The sequence below is a fragment of the Barbus barbus genome, assembly GCF_936440315.1.
Source record: "Barbus barbus genome assembly, chromosome: 28".
In the NCBI taxonomy this organism is placed as follows: domain Eukaryota; kingdom Metazoa; phylum Chordata; class Actinopteri; order Cypriniformes; family Cyprinidae; genus Barbus; species Barbus barbus.
The window spans coordinates 6,788,566-6,807,639 of NC_136756.1; the positions used below are offsets into that span (position 1 = coordinate 6,788,566).

The 19,074-nt window shown below is 37.1% G+C and overlaps 1 protein-coding gene across 1 annotated transcript; it reads left to right on the forward strand.

The window, feature by feature from the left end:
- Positions 1–873: 873 nt before the first annotated feature.
- Positions 874–17,803, forward strand: naa35 (N-alpha-acetyltransferase 35, NatC auxiliary subunit). The gene is made up of 23 exons (XM_079382752.1): positions 874–976; positions 2,332–2,460; positions 3,115–3,148; positions 3,229–3,343; positions 3,542–3,616; positions 4,939–5,106; positions 5,805–5,871; positions 6,410–6,453; positions 6,536–6,586; positions 6,744–6,827; positions 6,922–7,036; positions 7,596–7,774; positions 7,857–7,916; positions 8,154–8,260; positions 8,380–8,446; positions 8,548–8,646; positions 11,212–11,390; positions 13,260–13,396; positions 13,488–13,555; positions 14,908–15,048; positions 15,135–15,257; positions 16,436–16,516; positions 16,709–17,803. Exons 2-23 carry the CDS (start codon positions 2,340–2,342, stop codon positions 16,766–16,768), a joined length of 2,175 nt encoding a protein of 724 aa, XP_079238878.1. The 5' UTR covers positions 874–976; positions 2,332–2,339; the 3' UTR covers positions 16,769–17,803.
- The last annotated feature ends 1,271 nt before the right edge of the window (positions 17,804–19,074 follow it).

The window sequence follows — 19,074 nt, forward strand, 5'->3', positions numbered from 1 at the left end:
CACAAAAAACCCTACAAAACATAAACAACAATTTTATCAATTAAAAACCATGTTTCCAAACTCACTCAATGTCAGCATCTCTCACACCCCATCTCATTTTGTAAAAAGATACATTATCAGTTTGTTTATAAATATGAAAATTCAACAGCAACCCTAGATTCAACCAATGATTTAAAAGAGACAACATCAGTAATGAAATGCTCAAACTCAGCAGCCCTTACATAATTCAAACTCTAGCAAAATTATTCAATCTGATCTTATCCTCTGGTGACGTCCCTGGGACCTGGTCCGAAGGACTGATCACACCTATATATAAAAAAGCAGATAAATCCCAGTAATTCCAGTGGTATTTGTGTGTGCAGTAACCTAACAATATAATAAATAGCCGCATAGTGACATTCCTTACAAAACACAACATCCTAAACCAGGGGTTCTCAACCCTGGTCCTATGGGCCACTGTCCTGCAGAGTTTTGCTCCAACCTTGATCAAACTCACCTGCTGTAGTTTACTAGTAATCCTAAACAGCTTAATTAGCTGGTTCAGGGGTGTTTGATTGGGTTGGAGCTAAAATTTACAGGACAGTGGCCTGTAAACAGGAAAATTTATTGTATGAATTTTACACAGCTCTGTCTAAAGTATGATAAAGACATGCAAGACATTTCCCATACTTCTACACCAAATTATATTTTTATGAACAAAACAAGCAACTTCAGTCCATTTTTTTAAAATTTATAATTTATTATTAATATTATTTAAAAAACATTTGACCAATGCAATTGTAATTCGTCAATGTTTAATCAGAAAAAGGTAAACAACAACAACAATAACACGTATGGTTATAGCAAACTATTTTTATTTCTCTTTTTTTTTAGCGTCAAAGCTCAGAACTACATGTCCCAGAATGCAACTCAGCGTGTGACGTCAGTCGCTGGCGTCCGTTGCATATTTGCAACAGCACAGACTGACAATCAAAAGGTAACGTTATTGTTTGTTTTATCACTTGATGGTCTTTTTTTTGTTAAATATGTATTTAAAATATTGTAAAAAGGAATGAAGTATATATTTAGTAGTAATGATATATATTTAGGGGTAAGACAGCTATATGGCTGTTTGTTCATTGAACGTTACAGTTTGACACATTGTTGATGGTTCTGTATTTAATAATTTGACCAAATCAAAAATAATTAATATCCAATTATATACACAAGATACGCGCTCAGGAGAACTTCTCTGTGCCTGTGGTCTGTCATGCTTGACTGTAGATACCAAATTTGGACATTTTAGTCTGCCTACTTAGTGAATTGCATACTTAGACAGCACTGTGAGGTACATATAATACCCAAAAATGCTGTCTACGTTGGTAACTCACTAGATTTTGAGACACAAATTGTGCTAAAATTATAAATTAAAAAATATATGGTTTAGTAAAGCAGTGCTCTATTTGAGGATCACAGTGCAGACCCTAAAATACTAATTAAGTGTTATTTAAAATCTTCACTAGTCGTTTGAATCATTTAAAATATGCTAGTCAACATAGGATAAAACCTATTATCAAAGTTGTCCTAAAACCAAAATGCATTCTTGTCTTAGGACACAACTTTATTGATCCACTTTAAATGTTGACTACTGTATAATAAAATTTAGTATGATTGCTTTATCTTTTATAAATGTGACCCACAAAACCAGTCATAAGGGTCAATTTTTTTTAATTGAGATTTATACATCAGTTGAATAATTAAGCTTTTCATTGATGTATGGTTTGTTAGGATAGAATAATATTTGGCTGAGATACAACTATTTTAAAATCTAGAATCTGAGGGTGCAAAAAAAATCAAAATATTGAGAAAATCACCTTTAAAGTTGTCCAAATGAAGTTCTTAGCAATGCATATTACTAATCAAAAATTACACTTTGATATATTTACAGTAGGACATTTATAAAATATCTTCATGGAACATGGTCTTTACTTAATATCCTAATGATTTTTGGCATAAAAGAAAAATGTATCATTTTGACCCATACAATGTATTGTTGGCTATTGCTACAAATATACCCGTGCTACTTTTTTGTGGTCCAGGGTCACATATTTTAATAAATACAGGTCAGAATAAGAATGTTTTATCATTTTTACATAAATATATCCATTACGCTGGATGACGATGGAACATTATTTCACCTATATTTTGACATTTATTTTTTACAAAAGTTATTTGAAACCTTAAAGTAGACCCTTTACTTGTTGCATTTAATATGTATCTAAAGATTGAATCTGATGCAGACTCCCAAATGGGACGTCCCGTCTTTGACCCATGTATGTTTTGTGTTCGCAGCTGCCTCAATGGTGATGAAGTCATCGGTAGAGGAGGAGGAGGGAGGTTGGGGTCTTGGGATCCCAGAGAAGATGAGAAACAACGCCAACTGGGTGGATGTCACCAAGGAATTCAAAGGAGCCTGTAAAGGTGTGTGTCTGTATGTATTTCATGTTCATGGCTTATTATGAGAGAATTATAATTGGCTGAACTCTGCAGCAGAGGTCAATGTCATCAGAGAGCACATGATCTCAGAATAGCCATTTTCCACAAAGCCCTGAGAAAAATATGCCATGTTTATGTGACATTTACATTAATATTCAAACCAGGTTTTTCCAAAACAAGCAAAAAAGTCCATGTATTGCATGACTCGCAGTTATTTATAAAGTTAAAAAGTGATTTCTAAACAGGATGCAAGCTTTGTGTCACATCACAGTCAGTGTTTTTGATCAATAAATGATGATATTGCGTCTTGTATTTTCATTGCTCTGGAGAAATTCATTCTCTGAAAGTGCAGTGAGGCATGGCTGCAGGAATATCTTTTCCTGATGCTCTCAGTTTTGCCATTTATGGTCACTAAGAGATCTAAAATGAACTTCCTTTCCCATACAAGCTTGACCCCATCATGAATCGACTCCAGCACTTCACCATACATCACCTGAACACATTTGAGTTATTTTGAGCATGTTGTTTGGTCTGTTTTAAGGTCATCGGTGACGTTTTATCAGGGTCACATGTATATACATCTGTCCTTGTAGAGAATAATGTACACACATTGAATTTACTGAATGTTTCTTTTTGCAGAACTCAAACTTGGCGAGTTGCTACATGACAAATTGTAAGTGTATTGTACTTATTTGAGTTACACGTGCAACTTGTACATGTAATTCAGCGTACTTTATGCTCGTGTTCCTGTAGGTTCGGTCTGTTCGAGGCGATGTCAGCCATTGAGATGATGGATCCGAAGATGGATGCTGGGATGATTGGAAACCAAGTCAACCGTAAAGTCCTCAGCTTTGAACAGGCTGTTAAGGTAAGAGCTGGTTTCACATAATCCTTACTCCTCATATTTTATTTTGTCTTATAAAGTGAGGTAATAATAATAATTAACCTGAATATAGCGAGTTTAACTATGAATATAAACTGTACACTGTACTGAAAGTGACTTTTTGTCTCTCTTTGTCTGTCTCCATTTCATTTTTTTCCCCTCTGTCTTTCGATCTTTTTGAAGGATGAGGCCATACGAGTGAAGGATCTGAGTATTCCTGAGCTCATTGGGATCATGGACACATGTTTCTGCTGTCTGGTCAGTATAATGCCACCAACACACATATATATATATATATATATATATACTGTATATATATATATAAATAGATAGATATAGATATATAAACAAAATAATAATAAAAGTGCCTGTAATAGTAATAAATAATAGTAATAACAATATACATTAAAGCTGCAAGCAGTGTTAAAAGCGGCCTCGCACCCGGAGCTCACCTCAAGATGTTCGTAATTTAAAGGGGTCATATGATGCAATTTCAAGTTTTCCTTTCTCTTTGGGGTGTATGGAAGCAGAAGAATGCCAATAGTTTTTGAAATTTTAATTTTCTTGCATTTTAATGCCTTGTATTTCCAGGGCTTGCATTTTTAGGTCCTGAAATTGAACATAGTTGTTTATTTAAGCTGTGAATATTTCAATTCTAAATATTTCACACACATTTTCATAATTACAAATTCAATAATTCATATTCACCTTACAGAATTCACTTCCAAAATATTCAGTCTGTTTAAAAATGCGATGTATAATATTCGACAGGCACATTTCGGTCATTTTATTTCACTTTCCGAATTCGCTGCCACACATTCAGTGTTTAAAATTCGGCAGAAAATTCGGCGTTGCACATCCGGGACCCGCAGGAATAGCAGTAGAGCACCGATGCATGATCTCCAGCTGATGTCAGCCGCTCACCAGCAGGTGGCGCAATCGGCTGTTGATGAAGGCCATTCATTCACAAAAACTGATTTGCAGAAATGGAGCAAGCTCTAAGTAGAAGTTTTGATGATTTTTTAATCTTTATTTCGGTTGCTTAGTTTCTGTAGCTTTGTATCATGGCTTGTGTGACTGTGCTGTAATACTGGGGTTCCCCGTCACACTCCAGGATTCCCCGATGATGCGTAACCGCCTCAAAAATACATAAACATGAAGCAGTACAACTGTTTTCAACTCCGATAATAATAAATGTTTCTTGAGAAGCAAACCAGCATATTTTCATGATTTCTGAAGGATCATGTGACACTGAAGACTGGAGTAATGATACTGAAAATCAGCTTTGATCACAGGAATAAATTACATTTTAAAATATACTCAAATAGACAGTTCTTTTAAATTGTAATAATATGTTTTTTCTTTCTTTTTTGATCAAATAAATACAGCACTGGTGAGTGTAAGAGACTAAAAAATCTTTACCGACACCCATTTTAAAAAAAATCTTACAGACACCAAACTTTTTATTAGTGTAGTAGTATATTAAACAAAGCAATGTCTGGTTGAGTGTTCAGAGCTTGCTGACTGTATTGAATGTCAGTGTCTATGCTGTATTGAATATTGTCTCACTGTTGTTTCAGATCACATGGCTGGAGGGGCATTCTCTGGCTCAGACTGTGTTTACGTGTCTCTATGTTCATAATCCGGATCTGATTCAAGACCCTGCTCTCAAAGCCTTCGCTCTGGGCATCCTCAAGATCTGCGACATCGCCCGCGAGAAAGTCAACAAAGCTGCTGTGTTTGAGGAGGTAAGACACACTGTTGTCCCAATAGTGTTGTTTTATGAAGTTATGACAGTGTCTGGTGTGATTACTGATGCCATAATGTACATTTAAATTAACAAAGACCCACTGGAAAACCCACAAATTCCATTTAATAATATACACTGCCCTCAAAGTTTGGAAAGACCCCTGGCAAAGTGTGGTTTTGGACGATATCAGCATAAATCCTTATCATTTTTTGGTGCAAATACATTAAAGTAACTTGACATTATCATTGAAGAGCAGCAATAAAACATAATATACATGTCAAAGTGAGACATGCCCCTTTGCCAGCTGTGATGCCTGGTTACTGGTTTAAACTTGGCCCAGGTTTTAAAAGATTTTTGGGTCAGCGCACCTTAATACTGTAGCTTCAACAATTGATCGCCAATTCAAAGTCAATGTTTGAATAAACTGACCGCTCGGATGCCCAGATTATGCTGTAATAGCTGCTAATGGTGGATATTTTGATGAATCGAAAATCATTTTTAATGTATAAACTGTTTTTGTGTTGTCCCTTATCAGTGCAAAATTATCACAAATTAAAAAGGATTCATGCCAATATTGTCCAAAACCCCACTTTTCTAGGGCGTTTCCAAACTTTTGGAGGGCAGTGTATTTCCTTCAGTGTTAAATTGTGCTGTTTATTTATTCAGTGAATATGGATTTATGTTTTCCAATCACAGGAAGATTTTCAGGCCATGACGTATGGTTTTAAAATGGCAAACAGTGTAACAGATCTGAGAGTGACAGGTGAGTGTAAAGATTGGGGTTAATATTTTGCTTAATTTTTGTATTTACTTTTATATTTGGTATATATTGTTTATTATGTTGAGCTAAGTGTCTTTTCTCACTAGTTCCCAATTTAAAAAAAAATCATTATTCAACAAGGATGCATTAAATTGATTAAAATTGGCAGAAATGTTATTAGTTGAAATTAGTATAAATGAGCAGCAAATCAGCATATTCAAATTATTTCCGAAGGATCATGTGACACTGAATACTGGCGTAATGATGCTGAAAATTCAACTTTAATAATTTATATTTAAAATATATTACCAGCATAAGCTTTTGAATGTCTGGACTAGTTACTGAAAATTGAAAAGAGGATTAAAGAGAATATTGAGGGAAAATATTCTTAATTTTCATGGAAATAATGTATTGATGCAAAATAATAAAAATCATTGGCTACGTTTTCCTGCAATATGAATAATTAGCAAAGATATATAAACGTGTTTTTATATGATTTCAATTTCATTCATTAATTCAGTCAAAATTGTCATTTCTGTAGGAATGCTAAAAGATGTTGAGGATGAACTTCAGAGGAAAGTGAAGGTATCTCTAGGCTTTTCATGAGTCTTTCCATATTTTCAGTTTTTTCTTTTCTTAAATATGTGTCTCTTCTTTTTTCTTACAGAGTACACGCAGTCGACAGGGTGAACAACGAGATCCTGAGGTTGAGCTGGATGTAAGATATAAGATAATATATAAACATTTCCACAAAATACTAGACTTCAGATAAAGAGAGAGATGGATGGTTTGGCTGAAATTGATGTATATATGATGTAGCTAGACGATAGCACTGAACAGAGAATTCAGAGATTTTCTTTCTCTTTTGTCCTCAGCATCAGCAGTGCTTGGCTCTGTTCAGTCGTGTTAAATTCACTCGCCTGCTGCTCAGTGCTCTCATCTCCTTCACTAAAAAAGAGGTATGACATTATTAAATTCACTCATGCATATTGCTTCAGAAAATGATTCATCAGTTCATTTCCTGATCTTTGATTGCTTGATTTGACATTTCAGACGAGTGCTGTCAGTGAAGCACAGAAGCTGATGACTCAGGCTGCGGACCTACTGTCAGCGATTCACTCCACCGTACAGTACGGCATACAGTCACAGAACGACACAACCAAAGGAGGTAACAGTCTCAAACATTGTTCATCAATATAACATATATAACATCAAATAATGTGTTCTTCTGGCATTCCAAATAAATTAATACGTGTGGAAAAAATCCTCTCCCTTCTACCACGTGCTCTCTGTTCTCTGCCGTGCCTCCTCCTAGCAACAATAATTGCAGGCATTTGAAGCGCAAAATAGTTTAAGACATGCTTTTTTGGGGCGTTAAATAAGGATGCAAATACCAGTAATTTGACGAGTGCAAACGTTAGTAACTCTGGTTGCATGATTCATTTGAATACTCTCCTCTCATAACTTTTGTGTCTGAAAGGGAAACTCCTACAAATGCATATTCAATAAGGTCAGGCGCAAAAATAACTGTCCACACCTTTTCAGCGCTAATTCTTCACTGCACGTCTTTAGTAAATCCTGACAGTACTATTTTAATGCCAAAAGATGATTTGCACTGGCGCAAAACTGGCACTTAATGTTTAGTTTAATTTTGTATTTATTTTGTCAGAGAAATTGCTTCTTGGACTTATAAAATTCCACAAACCTTAACACCATGGTTTTCGCAGATCATCCAATCATGATGGGTTTCGAGCCACTGGTTAACCAGCGCCTACTCCCGCCCACTTTCCCACGATATGCCAAGATCATCAAAAGAGAAGAGATGGTCAACTACTTCAGCAAACTCATTGAGCGCATTAAAACTGTCTGTGAGGTCATCAATATAACCAACCTGCACAGCATCTTGGTAAATACCTTTCAGAATAAACACATGCTTTCTAGGGTTGTTATAAAGATAGATGTAACTAATGCTGCTGAATGTGTTTCAGGATTTCTTCTGTGAATTCAGTGAACAGTCTCCATGTGTGCTGTCCAGGTCTCTGTTGCAGGTGAGACCATCTTCATATGACATTTATAAATCTCTTCTGTGGTCAGAAAATGTATTTTTAATGCTTTATTATCAACGAATAACACATTCAGCATAACTATATCACAAATTAAACAGGTTTTGGATATATGATGTCACACATTGATCAGGAAATGTAGGATATGATGGTTGGTCTTGGCATGTAGATAGTCTTTGTGCTCACCTGACTGCTGTCTGTCTGTCTGTTTGTGTGATGCAGACCACGTTTCTGATTGACAATAGGAAGGTGTTTGGGACTCATCTGATGCAGGATATGATTAAAGATGCACTACGTTATTTTGTCAGTCCACCTGTCCTTTCCCCAAAGTGAGTGATTAATTGTATAGATTGTATTATTTGCTTACTTACTAAATACTCAACTCATGATGGCTTTAAGATCATATTATATTCCCATCTTGTTTTAACACTGTTTTATTTGTTCACAGATGCAGTTTGAACAATAACCACCAGGCTAAAGACTACATTGACTCGTTTGTCACACACTGCACACGGGTTTGTGATTCATTTTGTTGAACATGTTATTATGACAGGTGAAATTGTGTGTTTTTTTGTTATTTAATGTGATGATGTAAGAGTGGTATTATGTGTCACAGCCGTTCTGCAGCCTTATCCAGATCCACGGACACAACCGAGCACGCCAGAGAGACAAACTGGGTCACATACTGGAGGAGTTCGCCACCCTTCAGGATGAGGTGCGTAGATGGTTTTTATCTGGTTAAAATCAACTTGTAAAGTCAACAAAACGGCCCTGTTTACTTTCTTGATAAGTTCCTCTGGTCTAATTCCTCTCAATTCACCAGTGTTTGTTATTACAAAGACCTTGAAGGGAAATTCTGTCATTCACTGACAAAAGCGTTTTGTCGTTCCAAACTCTGTTCAAACCACAAATTAAGATATTTTTATCCATCCTTTGAAAGTCCACTCAACCAAAATTTTTAAGCTTCAAAAAGTGCATAGACATTGTAAAAGTAATCCATATCAATCCAGCGGTTTAATCCAAGTCTTCTGAAGAGACACGTTCACTTTACACCCACCAGCTTTATCTCTTTGAAACTATTTTTCTGTCACATTACAGTTAAATGTGTTGCGATTGGCGATTCATGTTGTCTTATGTCAATAGAATGTTGTTTGGCCTTGTAACCTGCTGTCTTAAAGTCTGTATGCTGCTATATGTCCTCACAATTAGTTTAGCCCAGGGATCACCAAGTTCGGTCCTGGAGGGCCGGTGTCCTGCAGAGTTTAGCTCCATCCCTAATCAAACACACCCGAAGCAGCTAATCAAGGGCTCAATGCACCGCAAAAACGAGTGTACAACCGATGTACACTCAACGGCTAGAGAATCCCCAGAATGCACTGCGAGAGTCACGCGCCGAGTCAATTCCCACGTCTCACCAAAAGATGGCGCCCGCAGCTGAATCATCCATTCATTGATTTTAGAAGCGCTCGTCCACGGCGTAATACAGTGGAATACAACAAAGGTACAAAATTAATTGTAAATTGACTATTAGGGTTTATACATAATTTCCATGACAGAGTTCAAGATAAATCCTTCAATCTTACTATTGGAGCTGCCCGTTTCAAATGATTATTTAACAGAAAGCAAACTATGCAAAAGCGGCAGTTCTTCCGGTGCATTCAGTGTCTGAATTCACTCACTCGTTTTCATTCACTCCTTCAAGTGAACTATATGAGTGGACTAATGTAGGGAATAGTGAATGAGGGTATAGGGGGCGATTTCGGATACAGCCAAGGTCTTACTAGGTATATTTGAAACTTCCAGGCAAGTTGGAGCTAAACTCTGCAGGAAACCGGCCCTCCAGTTTGATGACCCCTGGTTTAGCCAATAGAATCTTAAATATATCCAAACTATATAAAAATAATATAAAAAAAATATAAAAATGCGAAATTACAATATACGTGATACGTTTGCAATAGACTGAATAATGATTTTGCTGGTTGGACCTACGGAACGAATGCGCCACCTTCACTGAACTAGTTAGTGTTCCCAGATAGCACAGGTACATCTGCAAGATGTCTGTTAAAGATCTCTTGATCTGGAAAGCATCTGCTGTCTACAAACGTCTGGCAGACGTCTTTCAGATGTCAGTTTTACATACATTCTAAATCATAAACATCTTAAAGACATCTAATAGACGTCTATTTGACATCTAAAAGGAAACGTCCTATAGACGTATTGCAGATGAACAAACACCCTAAATAATATGTCTTGCAGATGTAAATGCAGACATCACGTACGTGTGCTATCAGGGTTTAGAGTTTTAAAAAAAACTTAATGAACTCGGATATGAGGGACATGTTACTTGTTCAGTTCAACATACAAGTCAGTCTCATTTACAACAAGAAAAATTTCAGTGTGTCCACATACAAATTAAAAGTTCATGTTGAGTGAATGATTCAATGACTCCCTTATAAGATACAAAGATTGCTGCATCTACTGCTGAAACAATGTGACCTGTCACTTAACAAATGAGTAAACAAATATTTAATCTTCAAAAGATTCAAGTCAGCAAGAAGAATCAAAAGTCCCACCAACAATAAATGCTACAACGTAGGTGGAACAGCCACACTGACACAAGCTTACTGTTAGGGGCTGTTCACACAGAACAGGTTTTTCCATTCCATTACCTTACTTTTCCATTGTTTTTCCTTGTAAACGTGTGTTTGACTGTTACACAGGTCTTTTGCAGCGTCTCGCACACGAGACACCAAGTCAAGTTAAAAGAATTTAAACTTTTTATGTCAATTCCGAAACAGTGGACCAATCAGAAGACACGTGGGGCAAGCATTGCAAGCTTTTGTTTACAGTAGTAAGTTGGCATGATAATGGTTTTATTTGACGGTAAGATAATGGTTATTTTAAAACCACCCCTGAGCGCTCGTGGTTTTAGACGCAATGACGCGTTCTGTGTGAACTGCCCCTTAGCTGTTATAGTTTGTATTAGAAAAGTATGTTTTTTTTCTCCACTCTGCACTCTGAAGTGATCGCTTTAGAAAACGATGGCTTAAACTCCTTTAAATGGTTAGTTCACCCAAAAATGAAAATCTGTTATTAATTACTCACTCTCATGTCGTCCCAAACCCGTAAGACCATTTTGGAGAGTACACCAGAACATAATCAGCATAATCAGCATTGTTTACGTTCAGTGAAAGCGTGTGCATGCTGAACGTAAATATGCTCAATACGTTGTCATGATGTGAGTAGTAAGGCATCATTGAGTGTGTTGATTGTTGTTTAGGCTGAGAAGGTGGACGCTGCTCTTCATGGCCTGCTGATGAAGCTGGAGCCTCAGAGGCAGCATTTAGCCTGTCTGGGCACCTGGATCCTCTATCACAACCTGCGCATCATGATCCAGTACCTGCTCAGCGGCTTTGAGCTGGAGCTCTACAGCATGCACGAGTATTATTACATCTACTGGTATGACACACATGGTTTTACTGCTATAAAAAAACATAATGCACAGGCACAAAATAACACAGACTAAGAATGCTCAGTATACAACCCGAATTCCGGAAATGTTGGGACGTTTTTTAAATTTGAATAAAATGAAAACTAAAAGATTTTCAAATCACATGAGCCAATATTTTATTCACAATAGAACATAGAGAACATAACAAATGTTTAAATGGAAAAATTTTACACTTTTATCCACTAAATGAACTCATTTCAAATTTGATGCCTGCTACAGGTCTCAAAAACGTAGGCACAGGGACAACAAAGGGCTGAAAAAGCCAGACATTTTTAAAAGATTCAGCTGGGAGAACATCTAGCAACTAATTAAGTTAATTAACATCAGGTCTGTAACATGATTAGTTATAAAAGGGATGTCTTAGTGAGGCAGAGTCTCTCAGAAGTAAAGATGGGCAGAGACTCTCTAATCTGTGAAAGAGTGCGTAAAAAGATTGTAGAATACTTTAAAAACAACGTTCCTTAACGTCAAATTACAGAATTAAATCTCATCATCTACAGTGCATAACATCATCAAAATATTCAGAGAAACTGAAGAAATCTCTGTGCATAAGGGACAAGGCCGAAGACCTTTGTTGGATGCCCATGGTCTTCGGGCCCTCAGACGACACTGCATCACTCATCGACATGATTCTGTCATTGACATTACTAAATGGGCCCAGGAATACTTCCAGAAACCACTGTCGGTAAACACAATCCGCCGTTCCATCTGCAGATGCCAACTAAAGCTCTATCATGCAAAAAGGAAGCCATATTTGAACATGGTTCAGAAGCACCATTGTGTCCTGTGGGCCAAGGCTCATTTAAAATGGACTGTTTTAAACTGGAAAAGTGTTCTATGGTCAGACGAGTCCAAATTTGACAGTCTTGTTAGAAATCACGGACGCCGTGTCCTCCGGGCTAAAGAGGAGGGAGACCTTCCAGTGTGTTATCAGCGTTCATTTCAAAAGCCAGCATCTCTGATTGTATGGGGGTGCATAAGTGCGTACGGTATGGGCAGCTTGCATGTTTTGGAAGGCACTATGAATGCTGAAAGGTGTATATAAAGGTTTTAGAGCAACATATGCTCCCCTCCAGACGACCTGTATTTCAGCAGGACAATGCAAAACCACATACTGCAGCTATTACAACAACATGTCTTCGTAGTAGAACAGTCTGGGTGCTGAATTTCCCTGCCTGCAGTCCAGATCTTTCACCTATAGAGAACATTTGGCCCATCATTAAACGAAAAATACGTCAAAGACGACCACAAACTCTTCAGCAGCTGGAAACCTATATCAGGCAAGAATGGGACCAAATTCCAACACCAAAACTCCAGAAACTCATAACCTCGATGCCCAGACGTCTTCAAACTGTTTTGAAAAGAAGAGGAGATGCTACACCATGGTAAACATGCTCCCGTCCCAACTATTTTAAGACCTGTAGCAGGCATCAAATTTGAAATGAGCTCATTCTGTGCATAAAATTGTAAAATTTCTCAGTTTAAACATTTGTTATCTATGTTCTGTTGTGAATAAAATATTGGCTCATCTGATTTGAAATTCTTTTAGTTTTCATTTTATTCAAATTTAAAAAATGTCCCAACATTTCCGGAATTCGGGTTGTATTTGCAATACACACAGGTGCGTCTCTGAAGATACCCTAAATTAAGTCCAAAATGCACATTAATATGGGAATTAGCATTACACATAGAAACAAGTTAACAAATTGCTACAGAGGTAATTTGCATATGGTCTTAAAGGGACAGTAGCAAAACATCCTGTTTAATTCTGAGAGTCGGAGAAAGGTTGATGAGGCTTTCTCTCCGTGTATGTACAGGTATCTGTCAGAGTTTCTGTATGCGTGGCTCATGTCCACGTTGAGTCGAGCGGACAGCTCTCAGATGGCAGAGGAGAGAATCCTGGAGGAGCAGCTGAAAGTACGAAGCAGCAAGAAGAGCAAGAAGAAGAAGAAAGGTTTCACAGCCCGACAATCATTCAGCAATTTCTGTTTTCTCTATAGGATTGTGATGTTTCAGTCTGACTGGTGTTTTCATTATCTTGTCAGCTCGTCCTCTGAGTAAAGAGATCACCATGAGCCAAGCTTACCAGAACATGTGTGCCGGCATGTACAAGGTAATACCTTCAGACACACACACACACACACATACAAATCTGTCAACATTTCATTTGCATCTTTTGTAATGTGACATGTTTCAGTGACAATATTGAGCTGTAAATAGCAGAAATTAATCATAATCATCAGGATTTGACTGGTGGGTCAGTGATAAGAGTGCTCATAACAAAGAAGGAAAAATCTCATTTAAAATGTACCTAGTTCCTAAAGTATTTTTTGTATTCATGTTAGTTCCATATTGTTTTGAGAAACTTTTATACTATTTTTTTAAAATGTTGTTGAAAAGATGTCTCTGAAAATGTGTAACCATCAAAGGTTTTTTTTTTTTACTTAAACCTTAAATACATGGCATGAACAACTTTTTTTTTTTAAATAATGTTTTTAAATAAATTATTTATTTATAAATATCAAAGTTTTTGGGGAGTTGCACCACTTGACATTTTATCACATTTTGTTTATCACGTTTATTTTTGTGCAATTAAAGCCCGGCTCACACTGTGCGAATTTGGCCACGATTTGTTCGTCTGAGACAAATTTTGAAAATCCTAAAAGATTCCTATAATCCTAGGCTAAAATCGGTTGTCTAGATCGCTGGTTTGACATGTTCACCGACAGCCGATTAATGGCCGTTGCGATCAATTTTTTCCTCCGATTAAATTCTGGCAGTGTCAGAAGATTTCAGACACTTTCCTGCAGTGTGACATCTCCTACGACGACCGTCAAACCAAGAACCAATAGGAGCACTGAACTTGATGACGCAATTATCGCGACAACTTCAAACTTCAACTTCGTTATTTGTAAAAACAATATATGTACAAAGAAAAGTTTGCTTAAAGTTTATTTATTAAGGGGCAGGATGTTTAAACTCGAATAACAAAATTACCTCAAGTTCGCAATGCAGAACTGGAAGTCCATAAAGTCCTCTTTTGCCCGGCCATGACTTGCTCCACACACGTCGTCTTTTTCGTTTTTTTTTTAACATCAAGGCATGTAATTAATCAAACTAACGCTACACGTTGCTGTTGTTTGCTAGCTACCATTATAGCGAGAGAACGCGGGTCACGTATTGATGACGTAAAACTCCGGACAAGTCTTCTTGAATACGTCCGTTTTTGTCGCGTCTTGACTGTCGTACAGTCTGACATTAAGACAACTGAGATCCTACAGTCTGACATGGGGATCATGTTCGTACAGTGTGACAAGCAACAATCGCAAAAGACTATTAAAAATCGCACAGTGTGAGCCCGGCTTAAGTCTTTGAATTTTTTTTTTTTTTTGAATAAACAAATAGGTGTGGACAAGTGTCATGCCTTTGACCCTGGTACTGACTCTTCTGTCATTCTTTCTGCAGACTATGATAGCATTGGATATGGACAGAAAGGTGCGCAAACCTCAGTTTGAGCTGGACAGCGAGCAGGTTCGCTATGAGCATCGTTTCGCCCCTTTCAACAGTGTTGTCACACCGCCGCCAGTGCACTACATCCAGTTTAAGGTACTACTGCTTTTAGATGATGTTTACTGCAACTATTCTATCCCAAGATTACAGTAAAAAGTGTGTGTTTGTATGTGTGGATGTAGGAAATGTCAGATCTAAAGAAGTACAATCCTCCTCCTCGCTCTGCGGATCTCTATATGGCAGCCAGTAAACATTTCCAGCAGGCCAAACTCATACTCGAAAACGTCACCAGCCCCGATGCAGAGGTACAAACTCTTCTTGTACTGCAATGTGAAATTTTCCAATCTTGTGGGATGGATGGATATGATCCCTCAGAAATCATTCTAATATGCTGATTTGATGAGACATTTTATTATTGGGTGATTCAACACATAGATGTTTTACCAGCTAAGAGGTTCAGCACTTTTAGAGTTCATCCCTCTATCTGATGTGAGCATAAGTATTGGAGCAGTTGCCTCACAGGTCTTTCTAAGTGATCAGCTGTGTCCTGTTGCATTAATTCTTCAGAATTAAAAACAGGGAATGTGTCGTATCAGTTATATCCATTACTTCTGAATTCTGAATCCTGCATTCGATGATGACGCACACAAACCAGGATGAAGATGAGGGAGCTGAAATAGAAAGGCAAGATTAGAGTTTGCAAAAAAGCACAAAGGTGAGCCAGAAGAGTTTTGGAACTGTGTTTATGGACCGATGAGACAAAGATGAACCTTTATCTAAGTGATTAATTGGGAAGTGCTTCATATTGCATCAGAACAATGACCCAAAACACCCTGCCAGTTCAGTCAAGGAGTTTATAAGGGCAAAGAAATGGAAAGTCTTAGATTGCCCAAGTCAATCTCCAGATTTAAATCTGATTGAAGATGAATTTCAGCAGCTGAAGAGGAGAGGAAAGGCAGAAACTCCCCAAAACAAGCAACAATTGGAATTGGCTGCATTAAAGGCTGGGAAAAGTATTTCAAAGGATGAGACCAAGAGTCTGGTGATGTCTATGGGTCACAGACTCACTGCTGTGATTGTGCGCAAGGGATCTGCAACTAAATAATAGCTTTTAATCTTTTATATCTGCCTTATGTTCAACTGTCCCAATACTTATGCTCACATCAATGAGTGGGATGAACTCTAAAAGTGCTGTTCTTTTTATTTGGTAAAACATGTATGTGTTGAAACGGCTAATAATAAAATGTGACATTCTGTAGTTTTGTCTCATATTCATCTTTTAATCATATTTGCAAATGCCTTGACTATTTTTAAACAATATAGTGACTTTAAATATTTAAAAAAATAATAATATTTTGTTTTTTGGTATTTGAAATTTGAAGCGTGCAAATAAATCTGATTATTCCGATCAAATGATTAAGTGCTCACATTGTTAATTATATATTGTGAAAGGAAGGGACTGAGATGCTGATTCTTGTTGTAGGTCAACCGCATCCTTAAAGTGGCCAAACCCAATATTGTTGTAATGAAGCTGCTTGCTGGAGGACATAAGAAGGAGACCAAGGTACAATATATGTATAGGGATTTTCTGTTTTCAGCACAGCTTGAGCATTATGGACTGTCTCTGTTACCTGCTCACTAGAGCAGAAATAGACTTTTTACAAACTGGCAAAATGATAAAAAAAAAAAACATTTTGCTTATAGATGTTATGTAATATTGTGGAATTCATTGAATCCTTGCCTTTTTTCTTTGTAGGCCCTTCCTGAATTTGACTTCTCTGCACACAAATACTTCCCCGTTGTCAAGATCATTTGAGACCGACCATGTTTCCAGGATGAACTGTCATCACATCGCCGAATAAGTTAACAGCCATAAGTGTAATTGTACAGTTAAACACACGGATACACTCACAGTGGTTTGATTTGACCAGTTCACAAATCATGTTCTTTTGTTTGGTTGATAATATTGTATTAAATAAAATAGCCCTTTCTGGTATATTTTGTTCCCAGTGGTTTCAAAATTAACCCTTACTCCACTCATCAGGTCCAGGTTTGACAAGATGCACACAAAGTGTATCCAGCGTGTTTGATCGTGCCGATATGGTGCTGTGCAAAAATGTTACGCTGAATCTCCCCACCAGGAATACTGGATCCAGTCTCTTACTTGATAGTTTTGTCTGATATACAAAAGTAAAAGTCTTCTGTCAGCATGAGGGGTTTACAGAGGAGGCTGTGAAACAGAAGAAAGCAGTGATGATAAAAATGAGCATATTTATTGAATAATCTCAGTCGTATGTTTCAAAACTCAGACTTCGTCTGAACTTCATCCCTACTTTGTCCACACAAATCCAATAAGTGTTATTAGACCAAACCAAAAGCAATGGAAGAAAATGACTGCTTCACAGCATTGTCATGTGACATTAAAAACCTTGAAATGGAGACTTGTATCTAACTGGTAAAGACAAATATCTCTTGAAACCACACAAGCATAAGATTAAGCAACAATGACAAGCACTGCAAGAGCAAAGAACAAAAGTAATATAAAAATATAAATATGACATGAAAAAATTATGTAAATGATTACAAAATTCTAAAAAAAAAAATTATTAGGAAACAACACAAATGTCACTCACTCTCTTTAAGCTGCTATTAAGAGCCTTTGAATTCTTTCAAGTGGCACAGCTTTCTGAGCAGAACTCAACCTGATGGTTTTGTTTTACCGAGTCAATAACTGCCAGCTTTTCTTGTAAAATTAACATTAGCTTTTTTTTCTATTCTATCTACTTGTTTCTTATACAAAACAAACAAACACTAGGTTTCTTTTTTCTATATTCTATCTACTCGTTTTCTTAAAAAAAAAAAAAAACTTTCTATGTGTGCTGCGTTAGGCTAACCAAGACTTGTAATAGCACTTGCATGCTGCTGCTCTTTTGTTGGTTTTGATTGCTTCTGTTGTCCTCATTTGTAAGTCGCTTTGGATAAAACAGCTTCCAGAAGAGATCAGATGTGCTAAAACATTAGCCACATTTAAAATCCAGACTAAAAACTCATCTGTTTAGCTGTGCATTTGTTGAACGAGCACTGTGCTACGTCCGAAACTGACTGCACTGTAGACTGCACACAGGTGCACAGTCCGGGGGGACAAAATGCATTCTCTAAAGCACTAAGAGCCCTAAGAGGCACTTGAAGGTATAAATACCGAGAGAATGTGAGAAGCTAGAAGGGAGGTTCTAGTCGTGAATCGCTCTACCATCTCTAAACTCCTACCATTACAGACATTAGTTTTAGTGAATAGGTCAGATATGATGGTCAAAGTAAGAAGGGGGTGAAGTAGTGTAATAGTTAGGTGTTTTGGAAAGTTTTTTTCCTCCGCTCACTTAGTGCGGAAGAGATTGAACAAAGCTTGAGAATATTTGTTTTTAAATTTCTTGTCTTTATTATAATAATTAAAAAAAATTATCTCTTTTTTAACAATTTTTTATTGCTGTGATCAATATTATTATTATTATTTTTTATGACTATTTTACTTTCTATCATGTAAAGCACATTGAATTACCATTGTGTATGAAATGCGCTATATAAATAAACTTGCCTTGCCTATGAATTTTTCCATAATGATCAGTGAATCAAAGATATATGGCCTGTCTTTGTTTCCCTCCCCCTATTCTTTGTGCCACAACTTTGCTGTTCCTTGCTGCATATACAGTACTTCAAGATCTAATTCCTTTCTGCTTGTTCATTACTCCGTACATTTATGTATGCTGGAACCAAGAAATAAGGCTACTCATGAACAACAAACTCAGCACAGAGTTACCAAACTGGTAAAAATATTCTTTCAATCACTAAAGACTGGTTTGAATCTTACCTCGATAGGTCCTTCAAGGTATCTTGGAGAGGTGAGGTGTCCAAATCGCAACATCTAGCTACTGGGGTGCATCAGGGCTCAGTTCTTGGACCACTTCTCTACTCTTTCTACATGGCATCACTAGGCTCTGTCATTCAGAAACATGGCTTTTTATATCACTGCTATGCTGATGACACTCAACTCTACCTCTCATTCCATCCTGATGATCTAACGATAGCTGCTCACATCTCAGCAGGTCTAAAAGACATTTCTTGCTG

Bases quoted from the DNA above. Each gene is read 5' to 3' on its own strand.
- naa35 (XM_079382752.1), top strand. From the start codon at position 2,340: ATGGTGATGAAGTCATCGGTAGAGGAGGAGGAGGGAGGTTGGGGTCTT. The intron at 5,107-5,804 runs GTAAGACACACT...TTCCAATCACAG, and splicing joins AAGCTGCTGTGTTTGAGGAG to GAAGATTTTCAGGCCATGAC. The intron at 15,049-15,134 runs GTACTACTGCTT...GTGTGGATGTAG, and splicing joins TGCACTACATCCAGTTTAAG to GAAATGTCAGATCTAAAGAA.